We start from the raw sequence: 21,655 nt of genomic DNA on the forward strand, positions 1-21,655 counted from the left end.
ATGTGCGAAATTCTGCAAGGACCACCGATTAACAGGACTAATGAGCCATTTTTTAAAACTTTTCTTCAGAATACTACACACACACAACATTATTTAAGAAATGTGGAAAGGTCAGTGGCAAGAGTCAGTTTGATTTCAAACATGCACTTGGCACGAGAGAGGCGATCTTTAGTATGCAAACAATAATACAGAATTGTTTAGAGCAAAGAAACGATGTTTTTCTCCGTTTTATCGATTATGAGAAAACATTCGATAACATAAAACACGAACTAATGATAAAATATCTACAAGAGTTGGGATTGGATGCGAAGGATATAAGAAATATCACTAATCTGTATTGGAACCAGACACCAACAGTAACTCTTCAAAATTTCAACAAAAAGGAAGATTTCTCAATAAAAAACGAGAGTAAGGCTTATAGGTAGAAAAAGCCTTTGCAGACTCCAATAAGGGTATTAAAGTAAACGGCATATTTATTAACACCGTCCTAATAAATCAACCACGGACCAGATATTTACAGTGAGGCAGATCCTTGAAAAAACCCTAGAATTCGGCGTCGACACCCACCACATATTCTTGAACTTCAAAGCCGCATACGACTCCCTTAATAGAAATAAACTTCTACTTGCTATGGTAGAATTTCGAATACCGTTTCATCTTGTCCAATTAACTGAACTTACACTCACAGGTGCAGAGAGCATGGTAAAAATCCAATCTCTCAAGATCCTTCCATTGCAAAAATGGACTAAGACAGGGTGATGGACTATTGTGTCTCTTATTTAACCTGGCATTAGAAAAAATAATTCGAGAGTCCCAGATTACTACGAATGGTACTATATGGTGGCTCCTACCTTCTGAGCCACCTTAGATAATTAAGGGTTGGTTACCCCCTACCATAAGGGTTGATGAAATAACTCGTATCACCGTAGATACATTTATTTTGTAAGTTAGAGTACAAACGGTAAAGAGCTGGTGGTACGTTAGTTCTCAGTAGCTGTGATGTTTTCCCTTTGGGATCTCAAATATTAATGACTTACTGTTCGCGATGGAATTAGAACTAATAATCGGTATTCTCCTGTTATTGTTTTGGTATATAATGAAAGTAAGATTGTTTTGATTAAAAGCGCTGAGTCGACTGGGTTATAAAAATATGAATACTATTGTTATTTCAAACCGACCTTGGTCAAACCTAAACTGTTACACCGCTATGTGCTAATGTAGGTCGATCGTATTTACTATCAACAAACGTAGTTTGTTTTGCTAAAGACATTTTTAATTATTAAAAGGATTTGTTTTAATAAGAAGATTACTAAGAGATGCCGTGTATCCCAACACAACTATCTTTAACAAATCTACTATCTTGAATGGTACTATCTTTAATCAGATTAGATGTATCCGAGATGAAAATAATAAAATACTAGTTCACGAAAGGGATGTCAAAAAGAGATGGAGAAAGTACTTTGACAGCTTATTAAATGAAGAATTTGACAGACAGCCTGTAGAGTCAACGGAGTCAATGGTCACCAAAATAACAAACGAGGAAGTGGCTCAAGCGCTTCAAAAAATAAAGAAAGGAAAAGCGGTAGGACCAGATGATATTCCTGGGGAAGTATGGAGAGCATTGGGAGAGACAGGAACAAGGTGGCTAGCAGGCCTATTTAATAGAATTATGGAAGTTGGACAAATGCCAGACGAATGGAGAAGCAGTATACTGGTACCTGTTTACAGAAACAAGGGAGATATACAACAATATACAAACTACAGGGCTATAAGCTTAGCCACACCATGAAAATATGAAAGAGTAATTGATAGACGGATACGTGAAGAGACCAAAATATCCGAGAATCAATTTTGCTTTATGCAGGGCAGATCAACAACAGATGCAATTTTCATTATAAGGTAGTTGATGGAAAAATACAGGAGTAAAGAAACAAACGCTCATATGGTATTCATTGATCTTGAGAAAGCATATGATAGAGTTCCTCGAGAGATTCTGTGGTGGGCACTCAATAAGAAAGGAGTCCCTGGTGAATATGTAAAGATTGTGACGGATATGTATGAGGGAGTAACGACTAGTGTTAGGACAGGTGTGGGAGAGATTGATAAATTTCATGTGAAAGTAGGATTGCACCAAGGCTCTGTGCTTAGTCCGTATTTATTCTCATTAGTTTTGGACCAGATAACAGCGAAACTACAGGGTAACATCCCATGGTGCTGATGATGTCGTGTTAGTAAGAAATAGTGAAAGAGACTTGGAACAAAAACCTAGATCTGGAAGGTATCGACACCTTCATATACTTAGGGTCGCTGCTAACTAAAGATAACAATGTCGGTGAAGAAATTAAAAGAAGAATAGTACTCGCCAATAAGTGTTACTAAGGCTTAAGAAGACAGATGGCCTCAAAAATGCCTAGAAAAATTAAACTGACTGTATACAAAACAATAATAAGACCAGTGCTAACATATGACTCAGAAACTTGGTCACTTACACAGAATGACCAAGAACTGCTCAAACGTTTTGAGCGAAAAATACTAAGACGAATATATGGAGGCATAAAAGAACAAGGTTTGTGGCGCAGGCGTTACAACTTTGAGTTGTATAGAAGTTTTGGAGAACCTGACGTAAAATTCATTAAGTTAGCACGCTTTAGATGGATAGGTCATGTAATCAGGCGAGAGGAAGATGCCATAGTCAGAAAAGTTTTTGACTGAAGAGGGCCGATAGGACAACGAACAAGAGGAAGACCGAGACTTAGGTACCAAGACAACTTAGAAAATGATTTAAAATCTATTAAAACTAGAACATGGAGAAGAGTTGCCAGAGACAGGGGCGAATGGAGGATTGTTCTGAAGAAGGCTTTGGCTCATAAAGAGCTGTAACGCCATTGATGATGATGATGATGATATTTATTAACACCATTACGTATGTCGATGATACAGCGATAGTGGCAGATAACATTGAAGATCTTCTTGCCTTTAAAATAATCCAATTCTTGCAATTGAAGCTTTGGGTTTGAAAATAAATATCAAGAAGATAAAAACAATGATTATAAGTAGATATAATGTAAGCTGTAATGATTGATGTTTGCTGGACTTTTTGGTTTTGAAATAAAAACAAATTGCGATCATTTTTGATTATATTTAAACTTTATAAATTACAGTACGACAGTCATGGAAATTTATATTACACGAAAATCACATCCGACAAATTATGTAGGTACATATAAAACTAATACAATCCAATCCAAATGCATTTGGCATTTTTAGTTGCATTACTTTTGTGTCTAGTTAATTTTTATAATTTAAGTAATTTAATTACTAATTATTGAAGCATACTTTACATGTGATGATTTACGTAGGTTGTAGTGAGCGAGTACCCCCTTAATACCGGACGAAGGGACATCTCACTTCACAAAAATGTATTCACCTAAACTTACAAAAACAAGCACCAAAAAACAAATGAGAAAAGAACAAATAAAAATCTTAAAATACAAAATTCACTACGTTACTTAACCCTACTCAATACGAACACAAAATCTAGTTTACAGCTTCGACTAGATAGGAATTTTCACTATCACTAGCAATACTTTTATCAACAACCATACTCTCCTCTTCACTGGTAATCTTATTATCTTCATTCTTCGAGTCTTCTTCGTCGTATTCGTTCATAACGTTTTCTTCGTGATGTATTTCGGCGAAGTGATCGAGAAGTAACTCTCTCGTCTTGAAGGATTCGTCGCAAAAGTCACAATCGTGTTCTTCTGAGACTTTTTGGTGTTTGCCGATTTTCATGTGTTTTTCTTTGGTTTTCTTGTGTTTGAAACGTTTCTTGCAAATATCACATTGAAATGGTTTTACGTTGGAATGTCTGTACATGTGAGCTTTGAGATACTGCTTGAGCCTGAAAACAATTTCTTGTTACATAAATACAATAACATGGTAACATTATCAAGCATCCAAAAAAGGGCAAACTCACAGTGTGCAATAATTGGAGAGGAAAAACCTTGCTTACCGCCATCAATAAAATTTTCACAACCATCATAATGAAAAGATTAACAAATAAAGTTAAATTTCGAGCTGATCAAGCAGGCTTTAGACCAGAATCCTCCTGCATTGACCACATTAATACTGTGAGAATAATAATGGAACAATCGGTTGTATGAAACACACTCTTATGCATGTTTTTTGTCGATTTCGAGCGTGGCTTGTGACACCTTATCTCATGCTGTGATAAGGAAAATTTTAGAGCTAAAAAACATACAGCAAAAAAATTATTTCCATTACAAGATCACTGTACACTAAGGCAAAATGCATAGTGACACACAATGAGATTAACAGTGACGAATTTAACATACCTACTGGAGTCAGACAGGGATGCATGCTTTCTCCGTTTTTTTAACATATCTGTAGACTATGTTCTCTCCAAACAAGACTCTCGACACAAGAGGTATACAATAAACGTTAACGACACGCCCAAGCGATCTATAATACACTAATGGTATCTGTCACATAGGTATTCGGACAAAGGTTCCAAAATGGCTGACCAATTGGAAACACTCTCCAACTGAAGCCAACAAAATAGGTTTGAAAATCAATATTAATAAAACTATTTGTACAAATGTTTTCGACCGTACTGTGTTAAATTGTAGTTTTGAATATCGGCAATTCGGTCTTCGGGAAATGAAACTATATTTGTTATATCTCAATTTTTCGTCACTCTTTTTGTGGGTGTCGCGAAAAAAGGTCGCCAACAATTGGTCGAGCGAAAAAATGTCGCGCACATTTGAGCGCGTATCAAAAGGTCGCCGGCGAAAAAACAGCGCCGACGAAATAAGGTCGCGTGCAATTGATCGCGCGAAAAAAGATCGCGTCATGTTTTACATTATTAAAACCATTCAATTGGTTTTCAAAAAGGTTCTAAAGAAATTCTATTTGCATACTTTAACTTTATGCATTATGAGCCGATTAGTCTTGGAATTCCATCTAATTACTTTTTAATGTATTTTGGATGTATAAGAAGATGGGAAAAATAACGTATATCTAAATACTTTTTAATGTATTTTGGATGTGTAGGAAGATGGGAAATATAGGAGAATGGGAAATTATTTCATATGGTATTTTCAGGTTATTCCAGTGAATATACTTGAAAATTGAACAATTTTTAACATGAAGAAAGTATTTTTTTTGTTCTACGTGAATAATTTTAATATATGGATCTAAATTCAGAAAGGTACTTTCCTTCACACTTTTTACAGGCTTAGGACTGTCAGCAAAAAACTGGCGTGTTTAAAAGTGTTTGCTCTTCCTAATCGGATATCGTTAAAAATGTACAGTAATAATAGTTCTATTTACAGTATATATTACATACAAACGAATACCAGGTACCAGTTTACCTATTTTTGGTATTTTCAGAGACCGGTAATTAGCATAATTGGTTCTTAGTAGAAAGTCGTTATGCAGATTAGTGAAGAATAAGTAGTTTAGATAAGGGCACCTTATTGTGTAGGTATTTATTAGGAATTCCATGAAGTCATTACGATAAGACATTATTGGAAATGCTAAAATAAATATTGTACAAAAGTTCTTTGTCTAATTGTGCGTTATTCACTAATGTGGTAATTATTATTCCATATTCGTGAAACGTACTTTTATTACTTTTTAATGTATTTTGGATGTATAAGAAGATGGGAAAAATATCGTATATCTCATTATTCATTAGCTTGTCGATTTGTCAAGATGGTCTTAACTTACGTAAAGAGTCAAAAAGGTGCCAATATGTTGGTGTATAATGGATATATCCATAGAAAGGAAAAAACGATTGATCAAAAGACAATTTGGAAGTGCGCTCAGTACAATAAGCATAAATGTACCGGGAGAGTTCACACAGTGGGAGATGAAGTAGTGAAAAGTACAAGTCACAACCACGTTGCCGATGCGTCAATATTAGAAGCAAAAAAGGCTTGTAACAGAATGAAAGAACTGGCTCATCAAGTTGAACTAACAACACAAGGAATCATAGCTACCGTTTCACAAGAAGTGTCTGTGGGTGCAACTGGGCAGCTACCTTCTATTTCATCCCTAAAGCGAACTATTCAGAACACACGCCAAAGAGTGGAAGCTATTCCGGCAAATCCAAGAAGCTTAACAGAGCTTATTATTCCGGAAGAATACACCAGAAACAATAACGGCGAACCGTTTCTTTTATTTGACAGTGGTCCAAACGAACAGAGAATTTTAATATTTTCCACTGAAAGAAATTTAACTTTGATGGCGAGCTGTGAACACTGGTATGCCGATGGAACATTCACATGTACTCCTCTATTGTTTGGTCAGCTGTATACAATACATGGCGTACAGTATAGCAACGTTATTCCAACTGTTTTTGCTCTACTTCCTAATAAAACTCAGGCAACATACACTCGACTCTTCCATGAATTAAAAACGTTACGACCAGGTTTACGTCCTACAACAATAATGGTGGATTATGAAAAAGCAGCAATTAATGCTTTACAACAAGAGTTTCCTGAAGTCAGAATCCGTGGATGTTTCTTTCATTTCACACAATGTTTGTGGAGAAACATGCAAGGTACAGGACTGCAACAAGTTTATACAGAAGACGCGAATTTTGCTCTACATCTGCGACAATTGGCAGCCCTAGCCTTCGTACCTGAAGTAGATGTTGTTGCAACATTCGGAGAGCTACTGGACAGCGAGTTTTACACTCAAAATGAAAATTTACTAACACCTTTAATAAACTACTTTGAGGATGTATGGATAGGCAGATTGGATCGACGACAACAAAGAAGACCGCCAATGTTTCCAAGGAATCTTTGGAATTGCTTCGAATTTATAGAGGAAGATCTACCGCGTACTAATAATGCTGTCGAAGGTTGGCACAACAGCTTCTCCTCGATATTAAATGCAGCACACCCAAATCTATGGAAGTTTATTACGGGGCTAAAGAAAGAAGAGAGTTTAAATCGATTAAAAGTGGAGCAATACATAGCTGGAAACCAACAACCTCAAAAAAAAATTTATAAAGATACAGCGCGGCGAATAAAAACGATTTGTTTGCAATACGGGAACCGGCCAAATCTAGAATATTTAAGAGGAATTGCCCAAAATTTTCAACTGCAAGTATAAAAAACTAAAAAACAATTAAAAAAAAAATTTTTAAAAAACAAAAAAAAAATAAAAATTAAAAAAACACAAAAAAATAAAAATAAAAAAAAAAAATAAAAATTAGAAAAAAATAAAAAAATTAAAATTAAAAAAACTTTTAAACACGCCAGTTACTAACTGCCAGTCCTAAGCCTGGATAAAGTGTGAAGGAAAGTTAAAGTATGCAAATCTGTTATTAATATAAATGTATTCTTTAACTATGATATCTTCAATAAGTACTCACCAGTGACAATGTATTAATGAAATTGTGCCTGTTATATAATTTTTAACCACAATATCATTATTTTATTTGGGAAATTTTATTTTAATAAAGATGGTAGCCCTTAACCTACCCTATCTATATGTAGTATATACCCTGTAAAATATATTAAGCTTATATTAAAACTTACTCTTAAATAACCAAGGGTAAATTTTGCGACACTGCCAAGTCGTGAAATAATACCTCTAGGTACTTTCCCTACAACATTTACAGTTAAAATTACCTTAATTCGACCATTAAATTGGTCGAACATTTTACATGATCAATTTCAAATAGGATTATTTACTTCCAATTATTTTCCTATTATTTAAAGTGGAAAATAAAACTAAAGTCATTTAGAAGTCAATATTGGGTTGACGAAATATTTTTTACCAATAGGTTAAAATGACTAATAAGAAAATATTTAACTGTTTGGGTCATTATTTAACAGCAATCCTTTAGTTCTATTGCATCATCTAAATCTGACCTAAGCCTGAATTAAGTGTGAAGGAAAGTTAAAGTATGCAAATGAAAACATATTTTCTGACGCGATCTTTTTTCGCGCGATCAATTGCACGCGACCTTATTTCGTCGGCGCTGTTTTTTCGCCGGCGACCTTTTGATACGCGCTCAAATGTGCGCGACATTTTTTCGCTCGACCAATTGTTGGCGACCTTTTTTCGTAGATCCCTTTTTGTGCCTTCGTCAGGAGAAACTGTAAATTTATTGTGATTAGAAATTAACAAAAGATAAATATTTCGTTACTTACAACTATAAGAGAAAAAAATTTAGGTTTGGAACATATCATTACATTGACTTATAAAATTATGATGTTAGATTTTGGCATATTTGGGGGTTATGGTAACTGCAATAAATTTTATTTTAATAGAATGTTGTCTAATATTGTACATTTTTTAGTGAATTCTTTAAAGTAAACCAGAGAAAGAAGTATTTTCGAAATCTTACGTTTGAATGGTAATAATAATTGTAGAAAAATTAGAAAGGACATGAAGTATGATAAATTGATCTATAAAATGTAATTAATGGTACATAGTGAGTTAGTATAAGACTAAAAGGTTTTAGAAATTGAATAAGAATTAATATAGATGAATATTGGAAGACTAATTGAGTAATTTGTTTGAATTTTTAAACTTTGGGAAATTTTTAAATGTTATTTATTATTTAGAATGTTACAGTAAATATTACTCATATGGTTGGTGTCAGTCTTATAATTTATAGATTTAGGAGTTTTGTTAATGTGTACCATTTCAAGAAAAAGTCGTTTTTTATAATTGTCAATTTGTTCTACGATTTTTATATTGTTAAAATCAAATTTATATCCTGTATTTAAGTGGTGTTCTACTAAGGCACAAGAGTTCTTTCTGATATTACAGTCACTTTTATGTTGAGTGACACGTTGTTTAAGCCATTGTTTACTTTGACCTTTGACATTTTATAAAAGCTAATACTCCAAACGCATTAATGAGCAACATAATTTATAAAATTAGTTGCATTGGATGTCAAGGCTGTTATATTGGTCAAAGTAAACAATGGCTTAAACAACGTGTCACTCAACATAAAAGTGACTGTAATACCAGAAAGAACTCTTGTGCCTTAGTAGAACACCACTTAAATACAGGATATAAATTTGATTTTAACAATATAAAAATCGTAGAACAAATTGACAATTATAAAAAACGACTTTTTCTTGAAATGGTACACATTAACAAAACTCCTAAATCTATAAATTATAAGACTGACACCAACCATATGAGTAATATTTACTGTAACATTCTAAATAATAAATAACATTTAAAAATTTCCCAAAGTTTAAAAATTCAAACAAATTACTCAATTAGTCTTCCAATATTCATCTATATTAATTCTTATTCAATTTCTAAAACCTTTTAGTCTTATACTAACTCACTATGTACCATTAATTACATTTTATACACCAATTTATCATACTCATGATATTTCTAATTTTTCTACTATTAATATAACCATTCAAACGTAAAATTTCGAAAATACTTCTTTCTCTGGTTTACTTTAACCAATTCACTAAAAAATGTTCAATATTAGACAACATTCTATTAAAATAAAATTTATTACAGTTACCATAACTCCCAAATATGCCAAAATCTAACATCATAATTTTATAAGTCAATGTAATGATATGTTCCAAACCTAAATTCTTTCTCTTATAGTTGTAAGTAACGAAATATTTTTCTTTTGTTAATTTATAATCACAATAAATTTACAGTTTCTCCTGACGAAGTCACAAAAAGAGTGACGAAATATTGAGATATAACAAATAGAGTTTCATTTCCCGAAGACCGAATTGCCGATATTCAAAACTACAATATTAATAAAACTGCATACATCAGAATAAATGCAAGAAATAACATACTATTTACTATTAACAATATGCAGATTGAAAATGTGGAAAATTTTATGTATCTTGAAAGTGTCATAACAGAAAACGGAGGTACAGAAGGAGTAAAAAATAGCTCCAGTGTTACAAAGACTGGAATCCCCAAGGAAACAGAAAAAGGTCGCCCAGCACAAACTTGGAGATAATCAATTATGGACTAGATAAGAGGTCAAGGAAAGCCTTGGAATGTGGTGAAGACCTTAGCTCAAAATAGAACTCGATGGCGCGTTTTTACTGAAGCTCTATGCTCTAATTAGGAGTTCAAGAACCTTATTAGTACAAGAACGTTAGCAAACGAAAACCAGAATACTTACTTAAACTTTTGAAGACATATATGACACTCATGGTTTTCCCCAGTTGTATGACTCAAACTGTGTGTATACAGTCTACGAGTCGTCTTGAAAGTTTTGGCGCAGATTTCACACTGGTATCTTCTTTCTTCGGAATGTGTAGCGAGGTGATTCTTGAGACTAGTTTTACTGGCGAAATGGTTTTGGCAAATGTCGCATTTGAAATTCTTTGCACCTGAATGTGTCACGTTGTGAGTTTCTAGGTTATACCTAAAATTTAAAGAAACTTTTAGTTAGCCCAAAGAAATAGCTAGCCCAAATCCGAGACCTTGATAGTGTAAAAGGAAGGGAGAAAGAAAGAAAATTGTTGAGACAATTTTAAGAAGTGTTCGTTAGTCATTCAAGTTATGAGCAACTGAAGCAAACTTACCTAGAAGAAAAGACTTTGTCGCAAAAAGTGCATTTGAAACATTTGTCGTGAGTTTTAACGTGATTCCTAAGTAAAGAACTATTTATAAACTCCTTTCCGCAAATATGACATTTCTTCTTTTCTCCATCTTGCTTGTGCTGAAGTCTGATATGCTCGGCCAGATTTTTGGCTTTGTCAAAACTTTTTTGACAGTATTCACACTCAAACGTCTTTTGTTCATTATGCTGCTTAATATGTTTGTTAAACAGGAATCTGTCATGAAATACCTGAAAAAAACTTGCTTTATTGAAGAAAGAGATTATACAGGGTGAAACACTATCAACTAGAAAGTGGTTTGTAGTTTATAGAAAATTATTTTGAAATATACAGGATGTTTCAATAAATTGGGTCGTTTCAAAATTGTATTTCTTGTATATTATTGCATTTTCTGATTGTCCGTAAAAAAATAAGGTGTACTTTCATAAGGATTTCCTATGCCTAAGTACAGGTGTTCTGATTTATGTCGACTTTTTTAAAATTGAGAGTTTAAAAAGTTCTTTAAACGTTTAAAGGGTTTAAAGATTTCTTATCACATTCACCTAAAATCCATATCATGCCTATCAGTCCTTTAACCCTTAAACGCCCAAGGGTGGGTAAAAAATGTCCACCTAATGCGTATTGTCTTGTAACATATTTATTACGTGTTTAAATTTTTTTTAAAAATTATTTATTGTTAAAAAGACAGCCCATTATCGAATGTTAATTTGGTTCTACCAATATTTTTGAAAATAAAGGCAGCATCTTGAGTTAAATATGGATGGGCATAAAAAGTACACCCTTGGCAAAACTTGTTACTAAAGGTTTCTATATAATTTCTCGTTGGTAGGAAGATAATCCATATAATTATCGATGTATAATTACATAATCTACATAATTATCCGCCAATGAGGAGGCTGAAAGAAAGAATATGGAGAAAATCGACAAATCTGAATTACTGGTATGTTAATTTTGATGTACATTGTAATTTTGTTGTAAGGTTTGTAAATTGTTTATATTAATATTTTAGAAGATGCTGTGTTTATTAAGCATAAGATTCTTAAGTTTAATCCATTTTCAACAACTCTCAATAAATATATTAGCTATTTTCGAGGTGGACATTTTTTACCCACCCTTGGGCGTACATGGAACCTAAAAAAGGTTGGGCCTTTAAGGGTTAATATATTTATGACAAATATTTTTATTAATGTTTATCAGTCCGAGTCAGTTGGATCTGGCCATTCCTTAATGGAATCGATTTTTCCCTTAACCACAGCCACTCCTTCTTTGCTGACTGTATGACCTACATAACTGACTTTACTTTGAAATAGAAACTTTGAAATATCACTTCTTGGGGTTTAACATCAATTGGGCAGCTTTAAATTAAAAACGTCTTCTAAATTCTTCAGGTGGTCTTCAAAAGTCTCCCTCAAGACGATTATATCATTTAAATACACCAGGCACGTTTTCCAAGATATCCCTCCCAATACATTTTCCATAAGCCTCTCAAATCTGTCTTCTCCATTTTTTTTACCTGCCAACCAATGTAGAAAACAATTTACTTTTAGAAGATAACTATCCTGCTTGGTAAGATTGTTCAACATATAGTAGTCCACACAGAACCTCGTCGTTCCGTCTATGTTGTTGAAGAGGAGAGAACCAAAGAGACCCATGGGATGGTAGAAGGTTCTATCACCCCATCCTTCTTCATTTCTTAAACAATACTTTCAGGTTCCTCTGTGCTCGCATTTGGTAATTGTCAGTGTTGGACAACCATAATTCTTCCTGTGTTTCCTCCTTTCAGTACGAATATTTCATGATACTGCCAAAGAAATTCACTTAATTTCATTTTCCCCTCCTGATATAGAGACTGGCCTGCAAGTGCAACCATTTGGTCAAACTTTTCATTAGAATTATCAGGTGTTGTCGTCTGACGATTTATGGACGTCAGAGGTATACAGGTTCCTACTTTCGTCAGTTTCTTAATGATCTTCTTCTTCTTAAGGTGCCGAGACCACTTGTCAATCGTTGGCTCTCATGTTGCCCAGCATATTAACAATCATTGTCTTATTTACAGCCGCACGAAATAGTTCAATGCTAGTTTTCCCAAACCATTGGTGTGGGTTTTTAAGCCAAGAAGTTGTACGGCAGCCCACACTTCTTTTTCCCATTATTTTACCTTGCATGACAATGTGAAGTATGTCATATTTTTCCGGGTGACGCATTATATGACCAAAGTATTCCAATTTGCGCCTTTTAACCGTGTTCACTACTTTGCAACTTTTATTCAAATTTTGCAAAACCCTTTCGTTTGTGACTCTTTCTACCCAACTGATCTTCAGAATACGGCGGTAGACCCACATCTCAAATGCTTCTAGGTTTTTTAAAAGCGATTCTGTCAGGGTCCATGCTTCAACCCCGTAAAGTAGTACTGGGAATATGAATATTCTTAATGATCACTGGGTAGTTATTGACATGAATCTGTCTTACAGGAATTTCTTTAGCAGAATTAACCAATTCTAAACACAAATCTACAGACAGCACATTATAGCATAGTTTGTGACTTTTAAAAACATACATACATACCTCCTTACATTGTGTACAAGTATTAGGAACATGCGCTCTTTTAATATGCCTCTTGATCCTGTACATTGACGGATAAATCTTTCCACAATATTCACAAGGAAACTTCAGCTCTTTATGAGTACTCAAATGACTTTCAAGTCCACGCTCTGTTTTAAAAGGTTTATTGCACATGCCACATTTAAGCTCCTCTTTTGTAGCATGCTCAGACATGTGTTCTTTGTGCTCCGCTTCTTTTTGTGATTTGTAACCACAAACCTAAAACATATTTATTAATAGAAACTAAAAAAATTGTACTTGGAAAATAATAAACGTAATTAAGAGCATTTATGACAAAGTCTCTGGCATGGTACAAATAAACGGTATAAGATCAAATGAATTCAATATTAATAATAAGGGAATAATCAATATCAATATTAAAAATGTAACATTAAAATGTTACATTTTTTAGGCCGTACCTTGCATTTCTTAGAGGAGTCAATTTTATTTCTTTAATGTGTAGGGGGGATCAGTAGAAGCTTAAGTTCAAGTTTTTGGGGTCGCCATCCTTGTCCCCCGGTCGCCATCTTGGAAATGGGGTGCAAAGGGGTTTCGCGCTATATCTCGTAAACTATCAACCCTACGGAAAATCTAAGTAAACATAAAATGTAGCAAATTAAATTTTCCACAATTTTGTTTCTATTACTTTTTATCGTCAAGTGACCAACAAAAAAGATATAACCAAATATATGTAAATTTTTTTTAACAAGTTTCCTTTTGGATGTTATAACTTTTTTTAGTTCATTTTAAAATAAAATAACATTATAGCAATTTTGTAGAGGACTTTTCAGCGAACAATTTCCACTATAAATTTGTTTAATTATTTTTATTTATATAGGTTTTACAGCGCTCCAAACTTGACCAGATTCTCGAATTCTCATAGTGATACAATAAAAACAAAAGTTAGGCTTACTTTTCTATCTAGGTATATATATTTTTTATTCATACAATTTATTATGATTTTAACATTCCTATGTTATTATTAATCTGTTTTTGACCTTTCTTCCCACTATAAAACTTATAACTCTAAGCATATATAGAAAAGGCCCAAGAAGTTGTTTGAGGACAAATTCGCCGCTTCAGAAGAAGAATGACGCAACCGCAAAATGCAAAATTCTTAAGCAGAGCAAAAAAAACGATTTTTGATATCAAAATCATAAAGTATGATAAAAATTAGCCATTCACCACATCGTGGTCAGGATCTCGAGGTATAAGCGTTTTTTGGGGTGTGCTGCTTGTATATGAAGTAACATAACTTTTTTCCTATTATATATTTTGACTTAAAATTTTCCAAAAAACTTCTTCATGAACTATATTTTATTGTTGTGTCGGTTAAAATTATAAACTAAAAAGTTTGTCACTCAACTTTTTTAAGTAAACATGAAACTAACGAAATATGATTACAAAATGTTAATAAATTAACAACTCCTTTTTTAATGTGTTTAAACATTTTGGACAAATTTCATTGTTATCAACGTACTTCAAAGATGACACAGTAAAATTTTTAAAAGGAAATATTTACAGCGACCAAAGATACAGCGAGGTAAATTTGAAAAATCATCAAAATTGATTTTTGGCATTTTTGTATAAAATTTATTTTTTTAACATGTTCCACCAACTCTAGATAAAAATAAACTTCATATTCGGATTCAGCGACCTCTAAAACATAAAAATAGACCAAAATTGATCATTCACCTTAAATTTGATTTTCGTGGTTGGCATAACGGTTAATGCCGCTCGTCTAATATATAGTAGAAAAGCATTATTTTTCTATGAGAATTCGAGAATCTGATCAAGTTTGGAGCGCTGTAAAACCTAGATAATAAATAAAATTAAACAACTTTATAGTGAAAATTGTTTATTGAAAAATCCTCTACAAAATCGCTATGATGTTATTTTATTGTGAAATGAACATAACAAAAGTTATAACCTCCAAAAGGAAATTTCTTACAAAATTTTCTCTTATTTTTGTTTATAACTTTTTTGTTGGTCACTTTACGATAAAAAGTAATAGATATAAAATTGTAGAAAATTTAATTTGCTTCATTTTATGTAAAATTAAATTTTCTGTAGGGTAGCTAGTTTACAAGATACAGCGCGAAAGCCCTTTGCACCTCTTTTTCCAAGATGGCGGCCGGGGGACAAGGGCCTCAACCCCAAAAACTTGAACTTAAGCTTCTACTGAACCCCCCTACACATTAAAGAAATAAAATTGACTCCTCTAAGAAATGCACACTAAATGTAACATTTCAATGGACTAATAGAAAATAAAGCAAGGTGACGACCTTAGCCCAGTATTATTCTTCCTAGTAATGGATAAAATTCTGAAAAATTATAAAAGGGCTACAAACCATCTGCACATTAAGGTGGGATATTTGAACTTAATACCACAAAGACTTGACAACTTTGAGAGAATTAGAAAATCAAAGATGGAAATAACATTAAGAAAACAAGAAGTATGATAGTTAAACAAATCAAAAGTTGATGACCGGAACTCTTTTCCACTTTACTGTAAGGAAAACCAAATTGAGACAGTATCAACTTTTAAATATTTAGGAGTAGTGTTATCAGGAGACGGAACAATTGATCAGGAGATATCAGAGTGAAGAAAGCAACTAAACAACAGGATATTTGGAAAACAAGAAATAGAAAGAGAAGTTAAGCTCACAGTGTATAGTGTAGTATAATACAATACCAACACTGTTGTATGCAAGCGAAACATGGGTCAAGAACACCAAAGTGTACAGCTTGCTAAACGCAGGGAAAATGAAACAACTAAGATAAGAGCTGGTGTCACAAAAATGGATCATATCAGAAATTATTACATAAGAAATGAATGAAGCAAGAACCGATAGAATCTAAAATCAAAAGAAGAAAATTAAACTGGTTTGGACACATTATTGGGATGGAACAGAGCAGACTAGTATGGATAATGGAATCCAAGAGATACAGGAAGAAAAGAAAGGGAAAACCAAGGATGGGATGGTTGGAACAAACACTAAAAATAGGCAGAGAAAAAGGAAAATCATTTTAACAAATGAAAGAACTCGCTAGAGACTGGAAGGGATGGAAGAAGTGGGTACTAGAAATATGAAAATATCACGTCGATGCCCAAACTGGGCATTAAGGAGTTTCCAAGAAAGAAGAAGTTTGCAACAATGTTAATTTCTAATTTGTAAGTCATACTTACTTTACATTTTAAATCATCAATAACTTTTTCGGAATGAACTAACCGATGGCTTCTAAGAGAACCACTACTTTTAAAATGTTTGTTGCATTGATTGCATTTGAAGATTTCATCCTTATTGTGGCATCTTTTATGCAAACTGAGATGATTTTTTGATAAAAAATATTTTGCGCACTCGTCACATTTGTAAGGTTTAAAACCCATATGTTTGTTAACATGCTCTTCCAATAACGAAAGACTCTTCAATACTTTGTTGCATAGATGACATCTACAATAAAAGTAAGCACATGTGTAAGCAATACCAGAATGGTGAAAAGTATTTTATTCTTCAATACAGCAGATTGCTCAATACATGTTAACCCGTTCGCGGACATGACTGCATATGCAGACACTTACAAGGAAAATTACTATCTATCTACATATATTATCGTGTCTACGAATGGGTCAAAACGACAAAATTTTATTAGGATGTCAATATCAGTTTATGTAGGCATTTTGACCTAATAATATATTACAAGATATTAGGCTTGGGCATAATAGTTCATCATCAAGAGCGCTCAGTTTAGTTCAAATGTAAGAAGTGAACTAGTTCGCTCTTTTAGTTCACTAGTTCATTAGCACAAAGAGTTACATGAGAACAGATGAGCAAAACGTAAGATTGATTTATCGTTTGTGCATAAGTTTATTTTTGATAAGGCCGATTTTAATTTATATTAACATCAAAATTATTTTATTACAAAATTTATTATTCTTTTTTTAAGGATGTGATCAAAATTCATTAATAAGAAAAAAAGGACAAATTAAATTGTATTTATTTAAAAAAATGCTTGATGCTCACCCACATCAACTCATCGTTTCATCAGTCAATATTAGTTCATAGTTCTTTTCTTTAGTTCACGCCCTTCCTTCCTACCCGCTCAGCTCCATAGCTCAGATACTTCGTTCGTCACGTCTCGACTCGACTCGAAGATCGAACCGCTCCTGACTGATAGACGAACGAAACGCGAAGCTCTGGGCTACGATAAATAAATGACTCACTGAGCGACTGAGCGGTTTAAGCCAGCTCTGGCGAACTAGTTCGTTTAGTTCATGTATCGGAGCCGGATCTTTGAACTAGTTCGCTCATGAACTACACAAGCCTACAAGATATGCATGAAATAATTAAAGAAAGAAATTATATTATTTCATCCAAATAATATAATTGTGTTCTTAGTTTGATTGTAGAAATCTTTTGATTTCTTTCTTCAATTAATACTTTTAAAAGAATTCCTCCTACCAAAACTAAAAATTAGTAACAGTATAATAAAGCATCACAGTATCATAGCATCACTATGTCCATAAGAACCTGGTCTTCGGCATTAGGCCAATGCCAGGCACTGCCAGAGGATATGTGAGGAGGTTTCCTCCTACTCATTACATAGACAGTACTGTGAGCCATCCACCAGTCCAAGCAGATGAAGGTGCATTTGGAGTCTACAATGGCTGTGCCCAACGGCGGATCCAGCAACCTTGCAAGGAGGGGGCAATGAAATAAAAATTTTCTCGGCACTTGTGTACGCAGGATTCTTTTTCGGTATGGGCTGTTACTTTATTTTTTTTTCATGTAGGTACCATCTCCTTTCAGAACGTTGGTTACTATCATAGCTATCTTAATTTTATTCACTGCCACCCTAAATCAACCACGAAGTGCTTTTTCGACCTTTACTGCGTTTGCCTTCTATTTTCACTTGCATAATATTTTGTAGCAACCTATATTTGAAACTTCTCATTAAATGTCCAAAATACTCCACTTTTCTCTTCTTGATGCCTTCTATAATCTCAGTAGTCTTGCTGAGACGTTCTAGTATTGTGTTTCGAATCTTCTTCACCCAAGATACTTTTAAAATTCTTCTATATAACCACATTTCGAAAGCCTCAATGCGATTTAGGTAAGTAGATCGATTTTATTCTCAGTCCAAGACTCGACACCATACAGTAAGACCGAGAACACGTACTTTGGAGAAGGAATTCTGTTCATTCAGTTATCAACAGGACACAAAACTCAATCGTAATTATCTCTTTCTTAAAAAAAGGCAACACCAGGCGAAGTCTCAAGGAGGGGGCAATTGACGCCATTGACCCCCCCTTGGATCCGTACCTGGCTGTGCCAGTGATCACACTAACCACCAGGGAGCTTGGTGGTTGAAGAAGCAGTTGGGCTAGAAGAAGCAGTTGGGCTGTAAGACTTTTGGATGGCCCCACTATGTGGAGCTTGGCCTGTCTCATACCTCCATAACTGGCCCAGGAGTCCTGGAGTCCAGTTCCAGGAGTCCTGGAACCTCCCTGAGACTACCCCAACCAGTACTGAAGGGCACCCCAATCACAGGTTCAGGTTCCACAGGCAGAGAGGATGAGCCCTGTCTTGCCAGGGCGTTAGCCCATTCATTATCTTCAATAGTTCGTTAACTGAAGAGTCAATAGAATCTATAATAAAACTGGACATTTGTTTGTAATGTATTATATAAATGTAACCCATACCCTAAATAAACTATAAAAATTGAAACCTTACCTTCTTTTCTCAATATAATGATTCTTTCTGTGGACTTTAAATTCTTCGTATTTTATGAAAATTGTATCACAGAGCTGACATTTGTAGGTAGTCGTTTCATTTACAATAACAGTCACATCTTTATCTTCACTGATGGCTTTAAGTTCATCGACCGAAACATTCAAATCATCATCTTCAAAGGAAGAGTCATCTTCTTTTATGCTAACATCTAGGGGTTCTGATTTTATTTCCGTTTCTACCTTGCATTCGCTTTTGACTGTTTCATTTTGTTCTTGTTTTATTACTGGTGTAGCATCTATGTCCATATTAACATCACTTTCCTGTTTAATGCAGGAGTTTGGTGGAGTTTCTTGGGGTTCATCTTTTATGGTTATTGATTCCCTATTCACTTCGGGTTTGATTTCTACCTGCATGTTGAATTAAACTAAACTTTGTTTTAGTTAAGTTATTAGGTATTTAATCAAATTTATAGTTTTGTTAAACATCTTCAAACATATTTATGATTTTGTGATAATTTGCATTTCCTATTTTTCCTAATGTCACTTTTATTTATTTGTTCAACTCAAACCTCAAACTTCAAACAAAATTGACATTTTGAACCATAGATATATAATACTCTAGATTGCGCCTTACGATCTTAAAATGGGTGACGGTTGCGACAGAGATAAATGAGCCTATTTGGTCGGTAGTCTCTTTCTAATTCAAGGGGAGTATCGACGACGTTACTATCCTACTCTGTCGTCGAGTATTTTAGATGGTTTGACAGTTCGAGCGGATGGCGACGAGAACTGGTCGTTTGTCTTCGGACGTGGATAATCCTGGTTCGAATCCCGTACCAATCTTTACTTTTTTTATTTTTTATTTAATCAATATTGCGTTTATTAGATATTATTACATCTCTAAAGTAAATCTATCCAAAGAAATATATAACAAATAAGAAAAACTGTATAGGTACCTATAGATTTTTAAAAATATAAAAGCCAATGTTATTTTTTTAATAAGTTAATTGTAGAATAGTATAAAGTACCTAATTGTTAAAAATATTCGTAAAAAATTACCAATAATTAATATCAACATAATGTACCATCGATTTATTAATTGAATCGGTCATTTCAAAACCAACATGAGTCACATATTCCTAATTTTACAGAAGAGCAAAGAAAACTAACTATTAATAGTCGAAAGATGGATGAAATGGATGACATCAAAATTCAGAGTTATATTGTAGTTTTGTTGCTAATGTTTTTACTGGACTGGTGTCGTTTTTGCACACAACGTTTATCTTAAAGGAGTCTATTCCTCTCAAAAAGTTAGTTTCTGAAAATTGTGGACTTTGCTGTTTTTGAAATGACCGATTCAATTATAAGTAATTAGACATTATTTTTATGTATGAAACTATTGTTACAATTTTTTAAAAAAGTAGAAGCAAAACAAACATTCACATCATTCGAATAAGGACGAATTTATATTAATAACGAATGACTTCTATTTTACTATGCAGTTCACAAATTATGTATTCCAATATTAACTTACTATACATACATTTATTATCTGCTAGATTTACTTAGGTCCATTTTTCAGATGTAAAAATATCTAATAAACGCAATATTGATTAAATAAAAATAAAAAAAGTAAAGTTGGTATGGGATTCGAACCACGATTACCCACGTCCGAAGACCAAAGACCATTTCCCGTCACCACCCGCTCCAACTGTCAACACATATTACTCGATAAAGTGGGATATTCACGTCGTCGATATTCCCCTTAAATTAAAAAGAGACTACCGACCAAATAGGCTCATTTATCTCTGTCGCAACCGTTACCCATTTTAAGATCGCAGGGCGCAATCTAGAGTATTATATATCTATGTTTTGAACAAATAAATACTAGTCCGAAGTTGGCAACCAAGACTTCAAAACTCATAGGCGGGGAAATTACTTATTAGTAATGGGTTTCAAAATGTATTTAAAAGTTAATAATTATGATAATTTAACTCTTGTAATTTAAACTTGTATGTTTTAAATTCTTTGGATAGTTTAATTAGTTTTTATCAGTTAATATTCTTATACGATTTCTTCCATAATTACATTCCTCCATAGTTTACTATATTTTGGACTTTTCAATTTAATTTTGTTTTTTTCTGTAGCATAAAACACCTCTTGTTTCTTTTCGTTTTATGCATATACAGGGTGTAACAAAAATAGAGGTAATAAATTAAATCACATATTCTGGGACCCAAAATAGATTGATTGAACCTAACTTACCTTACTATAAATGTGCACATAAAAAAGTTACAGCCCTTTGAAATTATAAAATAAAAATCGATTTTTCCCAATATATCGAAAACTATTAGAGATTTTTTTATTGAAAATGGCCATGTGGCATTCTTATGGCAGGAACATCGTACAAAAACATTATGGTGAAATTTGTGCACCCCATAAAAAATTTATGGGGGTTTGTTCCCTTAAACCCCCCTTTGTGTACGTTCCAATAAAATTATTTTTGTGTTACCGTTATAGCCAGGGAGGTTCTGTCAAATTTGACTGGAGCATTTTAGCATGGCTGCTTTCTTTTTATTTAGTTAGGTATTCCAAATAAGCTTATTAACAAATGATGTGTCAGCTGGCCCAAAACCGGGGATTTTAGACAAGAAAAGGTAAAATATGAAACTTGATGGAAAAACGCTACAACTTATGTCAAATATTTATC

General features: G+C 33.5%; 1 protein-coding gene across 1 annotated transcript; it reads right to left on the bottom strand.

Annotated features, from left to right (window-relative positions):
* Window positions 1-3,124: 3,124 nt before the first annotated feature.
* On the bottom strand, window positions 3,125-19,616 carry LOC114330137 (zinc finger protein 431-like). The gene is made up of 6 exons (XM_050643327.1): window positions 18,947-19,616; window positions 16,402-16,666; window positions 13,176-13,430; window positions 10,575-10,840; window positions 10,169-10,414; window positions 3,125-3,901 (listed from the first exon to the last, which is right to left on the bottom strand). The coding sequence occupies exons 1-6, from the start codon at window positions 19,357-19,359 to the stop codon at window positions 3,538-3,540; spliced, it is 1,809 nt and encodes a 602-aa protein (XP_050499284.1). The 5' UTR covers window positions 19,360-19,616; the 3' UTR covers window positions 3,125-3,537.
* Between the last annotated feature and the right edge of the window lie 2,039 nt (window positions 19,617-21,655).

Source organism: Diabrotica virgifera, chromosome 2, assembly GCF_917563875.1.
Source record: "Diabrotica virgifera virgifera chromosome 2, PGI_DIABVI_V3a".
NCBI lineage: Eukaryota > Metazoa > Arthropoda > Insecta > Coleoptera > Chrysomelidae > Diabrotica > Diabrotica virgifera.

What these genes read in the sequence shown, in the direction of transcription:
- LOC114330137 (XM_050643327.1), bottom strand. Translation starts at nt 19,359, where the DNA reads ATGCAGGTAGAAATCAAACCCGAAGTGAATAGGGAATCAATAACCATA. An exon ending in CTTGTACACAATGTAAGGAG is followed by an intron (nt 10,841 to 13,175) that starts GTATGTATGTAT and finishes AGTTTTTTTCAG; the next exon opens with GTATTTCATGACAGATTCCT. An exon ending in ATATGTCTTCAAAAGTTTAA is followed by an intron (nt 3,902 to 10,168) that starts GTAAGTATTCTG and finishes AATTGTTTTCAG; the next exon opens with GCTCAAGCAGTATCTCAAAG.